General features: G+C 40.0%; 1 protein-coding gene across 1 annotated transcript; it reads left to right on the top strand.

Annotated features, from left to right (window-relative positions):
- The first annotated feature begins 362 nt into the window (after window positions 1–362).
- LOC139473496 (uncharacterized) lies at window positions 363–9,116 on the top strand. The gene is made up of 6 exons (XM_071256116.1): window positions 363–517; window positions 4,107–4,192; window positions 4,542–4,688; window positions 5,612–5,713; window positions 6,080–6,251; window positions 8,137–9,116. Exons 2-6 carry the CDS (start codon window positions 4,130–4,132, stop codon window positions 8,277–8,279), a joined length of 627 nt encoding a protein of 208 aa, XP_071112217.1. The 5' UTR covers window positions 363–517; window positions 4,107–4,129; the 3' UTR covers window positions 8,280–9,116.
- Window positions 9,117–9,450: the final 334 nt, after the last annotated feature.

Here is a 9,450-nt window from a genome sequence, read left to right as displayed (position 1 = left end):
CGGTTTTGAAACTATAGATACATGTGTTGTTGTTGTTGACAAGGGAGGTTCGAGCGGCATGTTTATCTGACAGAATAGACTGGCTGGCGTATGTCTGAACTACTCGGGGTTATGTCAACAACTTGACGAGATGTGGCAGGTTGGTAGACTATGAATATTCACACACAAGCGTATGCCATGGCTATTAAAAATATATTTCAATGATGTAAACAACTTGGAAATTCATAATGCCAAACTGCTGTTTGCGGCGCATATATTAAGTGTAACAAACGGATGACGTTTGACGTCATCGGACCCATCCCGGGGGGCGTCAATACGGAAGTTTACACAAAATGTAAATCCTGTAAGCGGAATATGTCCTACAAGGGAAGACGTTTGATATACGCGTGCTTAATAACCGTGAATGATATGCATTCATTAACATAACTTTCTCATTAAGGACCTACAGTATCAGTATATAAAGCTTTACTATCTCAGTCAAAACACCACATCTTGATATTCACCGGACAGAATAGAGGTAAGTGTTTCAGTGAAGTAATTTCATGTAAACGTCTTTGCGCGTCTCCTAATTCTTCATAGGTCCGAGCAATTAAGATTTGACTGATACTACAATAGGGCCCAGCTTGAAATCAAACAACTCGTCTGTCTCTATCACATTTATATATGTGGACCTACAGAGCGGAAAAAGTGTTATAAACCTACTGCTACTATTGCCTATTGTATTGTAGGTATCTTCCTATCTCGTAATAACCTCTTGGGAGGTTTTACTTTTTCATAGTAAGAGTCATCCCGGGTATGAGGTTTTACATTTTCCTTGTAAGACCTGATGAGTTTAGAAGTAGATGAAATTAGTACTTGGTGTTTCAAACGTCCAAAAGTTGGATAAAACACTCCTCCTCTGTTTTGGTTCGCGGTTTCACATTTTCAACAATTTCTCGGACAGTGACTGCTTTCGCCAACAGTCGTATACATGAACAGGCTTTACAACTGTCTCGCAATAACGCGCCATGTAAATTGGATTTTTTGTTTGAATTAAACTCTTTTGCCGGGTAATAAAGAAAGAGAAAACACTACCCTCTCGGTTTTGGTTGAAAATGTAAAATCCCCCTCCCATTGTGTTTACATTTTCAACCAAAACCACGGAGACGTATTTTCTCCTACACATAGAGACTTCGTGAAAATTGTCAAGAACACTTTAAACGAAACCGCCAACCAATTATGACCACCTGAATGATGAATGCACATTCGATTAGTCATTGTTTCATTTGAGACATTGTGATAAATTAACTCACAATGTTCTTCAAACATAAAATGAAGAGAAAGTTTTTTAATAGTCCTGACTAATGCCGAGTTTCTATAGCTAGCCCACTGAGATACCATGCCGCAGTTTAACACTCACATTCAGCATACTGACTCCGAGCCGATCAGTAGTTGTTTTAGCCCCCACCCCCCACCCCCCACCCCCCACACACCCAATCCACACACACACACACACACCCACACCCACACACACACACACACACACACACACCACCACCACCACCATGCCGAGCGCCAGACAGGGTTACAACAAGTACCACCGTTTACGTTGTTGATTTTTGACGCGGCCGGGGAATTACATTCAGTCATGGTTTTGTTGCAGTTTTCCTCAAATTCCATTTGCCAGATATTGGAACATATCCATTAATTATACCTACAAGACAGGGGAATTATCGATAACACAATAACGTTGACTGATGACCCAAACATATGAAAGGAATTTAGTCAAATGTCACCTGTCTCAGTCTTTTATTAAGTAGCATTCCTTATCATATATTATAGAAGTGAACTCAGTTTAATTTGATTTTTTCAAGATAGACTGTCACAAATAATTGCTGGAAAATATAATTAAAAACAAAAATAGTTTAACGAATTAACACGAATTAATCGGAAAATAAATGGCCATAGCTTACATGTTTACCAGCTACTAGCATCCAGGAAATGACGTGGGGAGTGCATGTTAATAACGATTATATCAAGGTGAAACCGACAACCGTCTGTCCTCTTCAGATTTGTTCTGGATTTGGGTCCCGATGCTAGCTCTTTTGGATCCGGAGCCACTACTCTTGCAGAGCTGAAAGGTGTCAGTTCACATTATGAAGCGCTACAGGACGCTGTTCACCTTACAAATACCCAAAATGCAGCTTTTGTCAAAACATTAAGCTGGCCAAGGCAATACCCAGATGATCCCATTTCTCACAAAGCTCATTTACAAACACCTTGTGTGTGAGTTGGCGGGTATTTTTCTGTTTGAATCCTACACGTAAAGGGTACCACGACTGTAGTGAAAATCCCATCACGATAACGAACGCCTTCTTCTCAGGAGTCGACCATCAAGACAGATGGGGTCTGTCCTCCCGCTGCAGCTGATGCCAGCACACACCATCACAAAGCCATCACTGACACGGCCTTGACGTGCTATGGTACACGTCTGGTAGCGCTTATGGGCACGTCTCTAAACACTACTCTGATCTGTAAAGTCGAGAATGAAGCACAACATAACTATCTGACGCTGTGACACCCTGTCCACTCAATTCTTAAAAGTTTGTGATTGACAGTGATCTTAATGGCCAAAGACATGTTCGTCCTGCTGCTTGGAACCGATCGGAAAACTTTACGCCCACTTAATCTCCTGTGCGCGATTGTCCTAGACTAAGCTTGTAGATTCATTAAATGAATCTACACCCATCCCATGATTACCTATAAATGACGGTGAATGACTCAATAACTTACAGGCAGCCGTTATTTCGCTGGATTATTGCTAAGTGTGGCGTTAAACAAAAAACAAACAAAGTTATAGTTCTGCACACTGAAGTCCTCTTGTCATGTTTTGTTCCCAGAACAATACTGTGAATCGATTATTTATAGTTTGAAATATGCCTGACTGCTGCGTCAAACAGCATGCATGTCATCTGTTCAGTAAAAGGCGACTATGCTTGTCGTAAGAGGCGACTAACGGGATCGGGTGGTCAGGATCGCTGACTTGGTTGATGCATGTCATCGATCCCAATTGCATGGATCGATGCTCATGATATGAATCACTGGATTGTCTGGTCAAGACTCGATTACTGTATTTAACAGACCGCCGTCATATAGCTGGAATATTGCTGAGTGCGGCGTTAAACAAGAAACCAACCAACTAACCTACATGTTTCAGCTTTATCTTGAGGGAGAAGTATATGCCTGGGATATTTACTCATTGCTTGGACTACTGGAATGTAACGATTCTCCATGCATTGAAAGTGAACACTGAACCATTTGTACTTACACGCCCTGCTGAAATCTATGGCCAAACATACTGTCCAAGGGCGTAAGTGTCGGCCCTCGGATGGTAGCTCGGGGTGATGACGGAAGACAAAACTCAGGGGTGAAGTTAAGACGACAACAGCCATGTTTATTGGTGCAAGTTGAAATGAGTAGAAAGGTACATGTTCATAATAACGTGACTGAACGCACACTGGGACGGAGTGGCCAATGTTCCCGGGGGAGACTCGTTCTGTCACTTACCTTCTGGCTGTCTCCTGACTGACCATGTCGGTCGGGTTTTGTAGAGCGAGGTATTACGTAACGCTTGGCAAGGTCATTGTCCCACGTGTATGTATATACGTAAGATCCGGGGACGTAAGGAGGTGTTAATTGAAATTTATAGATAGCGCTGGAGATTAAGGGTCCCGTCCGGAGGGGCTTATGATAAGATGGGATACGCCGAATGTTTGCTGAATATATTAAACAGACAAAGGGCATAGAATTTCGGTGAACTTGGAAACATATTGAACCAGTTAGGTATTTAGATAAATGAAATGTTAAATAAGTTTTGAAATGGTTTGCACTATTTTAAATAAAAGTATTGAAATGGTTTGCACTATAACAATAGGTTCAAGTATTATAAACATGATGTTCACACGACAGCTGAGAAGACGTCACTTTATTATTGTTAGATATACAAATGTATTTACCGACGGTTTATGCAACATTATGTATACGTTGTTATCGACTGTGGAGTCAATGTCATTCTTTTACTTACCATCACGTGCATTAAAATGACCAATCGTTTACTTTATTCTTAGATTGTGACATCCACCCCCAAACCATGCAAGTCTTCAGCGCTGTTGCTGTCTGCGTCCTTTTGTTTGGATGTTATGCGGGAGTTCAGGTATGTCGGCAATATTGTCAACAGTTTACACTTGTATTACTGTGTAAGTCGCGGATCTCTCCTCATTTATACAATTATTTACTTATACGTATCTTTAACATTTCGGATTCTCAGCACTTGTACTATTATTTCACTTGTATTATAACATGTTTATCTTGGTATACCATATACAGTCATGGTAGTACGTTGTTTCCTCCTGACCTTGCCCTTAACAGCTTCTTCGATGGTAGCCTATTCAATTACATTTTTTAATTTGCATGAAGTAAGCGAACGCTTAAAACAAATGTTTGCAACTTCCACAGTGTATTGTTTGATGCGTATATGTAAACATAATGTCATGTGTTTGTAGGGGTACCATGTCGTAGGGAAGTTTGGAGACCAGATCATCCCCATCGACGTCACATTCGGCACTGATATAATGGAAGTGACAGCACACAAACCTGTCAATGCTCTCGACAGCTTCAGAGAAACAACCAACCTGCATGTGTTCTCAACGGTGAAGATCATTTCCCAATCATGAATTAATCCAAATCTTAAATTGAATACAACTTTATTATACTGAGCGGTTTAAACGGAATCCGCCGTGAAACTCTTAGGGAATATAAATGCGGTTTAATCGGTATCCGGAATCCGGCGTAAAACTCTTAGGGGATATAAATGCGTAGGCTTACACTGATCAGGTTAAATTGAAAGGGTAATGTTTTAAACAAAGGCTTACATGAACACGCAGGCTCGTGCTATCACTGTACGACTATGTTTTACAACAATGTATTCATGCACAGGTACACCGTGTCCATAATTGGTCAAGCCATTTTCAAATTATGAATTCGTTTGGCCATTGTTCAACGCAATGTGAATGTATGATGACGGTTACAATGAGTGAGTTAAAAACTAACGTCGCATCGGCATTATTTCAGCCACATAGCGATGACTGTTACATCCAATTACACATCATAATAATTTTCACAATAATTGTTCACTTAAAAGTTTCTATATTTATATTTATAAGAAGTATAATACTTCTCGCATTGATGACATATAGATTTTTTTTGTTTTTAAGAAGAATAGTCATAGTCAGTTTCTTGAATATTTTGGGGCGGTCGGGTAGCCTAGTGGTAAAGCGTTCGCTCTTCACCCTGAAGACCCGGGTTCGATTCTCGACATGGGTACAATGTGTCCCCTGCCGTGATATTGCTGGAATATTGCTAAAAGCGTAAAAGCGGCGTAAGATTTCACTCACTCACTCTTGAATGTTTTGGCCTCATGTGTCGAAAGGATTCTTCCGTTCGTTTGAGTTGTGTTTCCAGAAGCAATGACCGTTTAAAATACTGTGACATATTATGTGAAAACAATACCAATTTTGCCCCTGGAATACCTGGCAAATATTCATATTTATTTATTTTGAAACTCACCTTACAGAGTTTTGTAGCCATAAGGAATGCAGTCGATCAACAGTGCTACATTCAACGATTCAACGCCACTATGACAGACATGAAGCGGCGCTTAGAAGAGTCCAAACGTGTGAGTTTGGAATTTATTGTCTACTAGGTTTAAAACAAGGTTTGTTGCATATGATACATTGTCAAGATAATTCTTATTGTTTGCATTTAATGGCGCACGCAGATGGCCTCGATGGCATCTGAGTATAAATATATCTGTCTTGATAGTATCGTATTTGACAAATGCACCATATGATAGTACTTGAACGGGGTGCTACATGGTTAATATATACCGCAACGTATACATACAGTAAGGAAGATGCTCATTCAATCTACCACTGGTTTACCTATGCCAGTCCTACCTTGTTCAGTAGGACATGAATAAGCACACACCCATACTTTGTTCATTAGGACATGAATAAGCACACACCCATACTTTGTTCATTAGGCTCATGATGTGCTGGACGGTGTTAAAGAGGAATGGCTCAGAGTAGATAAACTGTCACCACTGAAGACCTGGACAGTAAAACTCCTCTTTGGACCACACATTGCTGACTTCTGTCTCCATCACGAAGTGTTCCTGGTGGACAGCAAATATTCCGGACTGGTTGATGCAAAACGTATGTAGAACCGATAATCTTAGCCTACTATCACATCACACACGTTAAATTATGGATAACAGTTTCTCAGTAAAGTGTGTGTGTGTGTGTGTGTGTGTGTGTGTAGGTGCGTGCGTGCGTGTGTGTGTGTGTGTTGGGGGGATGGGATGGTGGTGGGGGGTGAACAACCATCTTGGAGTTTAACTGATGGTAAGCGGGCTCACTTTGAGTCATAAAATATATATTTATTATGCCTCATTTATTATGTGAGTTTGACCAATCAGACAGAACTACTGACCCCACATGAGCATATACCGTCAGTAAAAATTCAAGATGGTTGTTACTGACCTAATATGGGACCGTATTTTAATATCATTAAATGTGATGAACAAAGACATTATTTATTAAAGAAACCTCGTTCGTGACTCTATCTATAAAAATTATAGAGAAAAAAGCTTACAACGGGGGTCAATGAGTTACAAATAGTAACGTCATAGAACATACTATAGGATGACGTCACGAACAAGACACGTGACGCTAATGACGTCACATAACAATAGAATAGATAGCAGCCCGTCGTTCGGGGAATTCGGACTGCTATCCAGTTACAGTGGCCCACAGTTTTCTGTTAACATGCGGGCATTCTTATGATAATTCTATCTATTTTAGCTATAGTACTTCACATTTAGTGCCTTATATATTCCATTGTTAACGTTGTTGTGGTCCTGTTGTTTATACCGGTTGTAAGTGTCAAGTTTTCATTTTGACATGACATGTGCGACAAAGATACCATACAGTGTAAACCTTACGGCATAATAAATTCGTTTTGGTGTCTTTAGTTGCTAGGTTAGCAGGAAAATATGACACCGTATACGACAACCGTATACGGCAACTAAAGACACCATATATATCACACTCCGTCGCAGTGGTGACTCAGCATAACTCAGCATAACACCACTGCCACAGGCTAATTTGCATATTACGTGACCGGACTTTTCTCTTGTTTGTAAACAAACGCGTTTTTTTCAGAAATCAGTATAGAACGGACTACTGCAAGTATTTGGGGGCGCTTTACATATTTGATTTGCATAACTATATAGATATTCTTCTACAACTGCGACAGTGAGTTGCATGACAATATATATTTATGCATCAAAGTGACCGTGTTGCTAGCTCTCCGTTGGGCTTCGATGACAGCACGTGGAGCCGTACAACCAAAGTAAACATAGGATAACTACGCAAAAACAAGTAGACATTTGTTTATGAAAATGTGTAGACTTGTCAAACATGAAACGAATGAAAAGCATGTGCAATATCTTGAATGGACTGTGAAAGATGTGACGAATCGTCTCATGGCGCTGGCCTGTGGCAGAGGTACTATGCTAGCTGGCTGCCGGCCGCATGGAACTCTGGGTAGGAGTGTATATATATATATATATATATATGGGAACAATGAAAAATAAATTCAACACATGTCAGAATCAAATGTTGAAATGTGTGTATATGTGCATTGTTTCCAACGCATTTTTGGCAGACGTAGCTGGGAACCCATAATAGCGTACAATTGTATTGTGTCTAAAACTAAGTATTCCCTTATTCATTTCCATCAGTGTATAAAAGTATATGTCACACACATTTCCCGGGCCTAAACAGGAGGTTTACATGTCATGATCAATGTTTAAGCACAGTGTGTTTAAAAAAAAATAAGCTGTAGTGTTCAAATACAGACACTACTTAAAGCACCCCAATTTACATGGGTCTGATCGATTGGAGATAAACAGGGACAAATACGATTTTTCCTCGGTAAACATTGTGTACTTGAACATGCTATACCCGAGTGATGAGCTATAAATGAAACCTATCATATTCTGTCACTACACATTTAATTGATATTTCTCTGTTTCAGAGGTCAACCCTAACATGCGCCACAAGAGAGGATTTTTCTTTAAGTGGAGGCCAATAAGAAAGTGCATTTCGCAGTTTGCCAGACGAGTCACAAGTGGTGTCGTGTATGATCCGTGTAACACTGACGTTACAGTTGTTTGTTAGAGAAACTGTTTGCTTCTCAGCAATGGGATAAGAACCACTTGTGTCGACTTGCTGTTTTCTGATTCATTCGTAACAGGAAGTGACAGCTATTCAAGTTACTGATGTAAATGCCACACGAAGTTATACAAACACCACAAGATAATTGTCATTGTCCCAGAAAAGTGTAAATGTGTTTCATAATATCACTGCTAAACCACGGAGGTCGGTTCCAGACAAACCATAACGCCAGTTCTTGGAGATCATTCTGCACAAGCTGTCGTCTGCATAGTCTCCCCTAGATTCTTGTCATATATATCTTTTGGAAGACGTTGAATAAACATTAAAATGAAATGCAGATTCGTAATTAAGCGTAGATTTAGAAAATCTACACAAATTGTTGCACAAAGCGACGGCATGATCTGTAGCTGTTTCCCCAATGTGTGAAGGTCATCAATGGTATCCCAAGTCGTGATATGACTGGAATATTGTTAATAAAGGCGGCCTGAACCTCTACTGACACACCCACTAAAACATTTCCAATCCTTCATCTGCCCATTGAAGAGCACGGACACATTTTAATGACCTACCAAATCACTTTCTGAATTACCAGTCCTGACCACTGGGATCGTCTTCAGTTGTTGCAATGTAAATAAATGGTTTGGAAGAAAGAAAGCGGGATTTGCAACATAGAAATTGTGATTGGTGAAGAGAGATATCTCAAGTTAACGTCCGCTTAAAGCCGGTAATGGTGGAGCTCAACGACCATGATAGTCGCATGAATATAACAGTAACACTGATTTTCAGTGGTCCATTCATAAAATTTCCACAGCTATTTGCCCTTTACGCCAAATTGAATCTGTTTGGGCAGAAAATCTAGGTTGGATATTACCTTGCATTGACAATTTTATTATTGTATTTTATATTGTAATTAAAAGTAACAAAACCCTTCCATCATCATCTCTGCTAAAATCAGCCTATTGTACAATCCCGACGATGTCATAAGCATGTGTCTAAGAATCAGTAGTAAATAGTTGTGATACCAGGTGTTCGCGAGAAGGTGAGCATATCCTACCCTATCAGTTGAATCCACCTTTAACACATCAAACGTAATTCAAGTGATCAACTGAACAAACAAGGGAACATATGGTACAAGATAAATTAAAGGATTTGGCATAGGATGTCATTTTCGTCA

The sequence above is a fragment of the Haliotis cracherodii genome, unplaced genomic scaffold (genome assembly GCF_022045235.1).
Source record: "Haliotis cracherodii isolate W230 unplaced genomic scaffold, xgHalCrac1.p SCAF_29, whole genome shotgun sequence".
Lineage (NCBI taxonomy): Eukaryota > Metazoa > Mollusca > Gastropoda > Lepetellida > Haliotidae > Haliotis > Haliotis cracherodii.
This window is presented reverse-complemented; position numbering and strand designations above follow the sequence as displayed.

Bases quoted from the DNA above. Each gene is read 5' to 3' on its own strand.
- LOC139473496 (XM_071256116.1), top strand. From the start codon at position 4,130: ATGCAAGTCTTCAGCGCTGTTGCTGTCTGCGTCCTTTTGTTTGGATGT. The intron at 4,689-5,611 runs GTGAAGATCATT...CTCACCTTACAG, and splicing joins ACCTGCATGTGTTCTCAACG to AGTTTTGTAGCCATAAGGAA. The intron at 5,714-6,079 runs GTGAGTTTGGAA...TTTGTTCATTAG, and splicing joins GCTTAGAAGAGTCCAAACGT to GCTCATGATGTGCTGGACGG.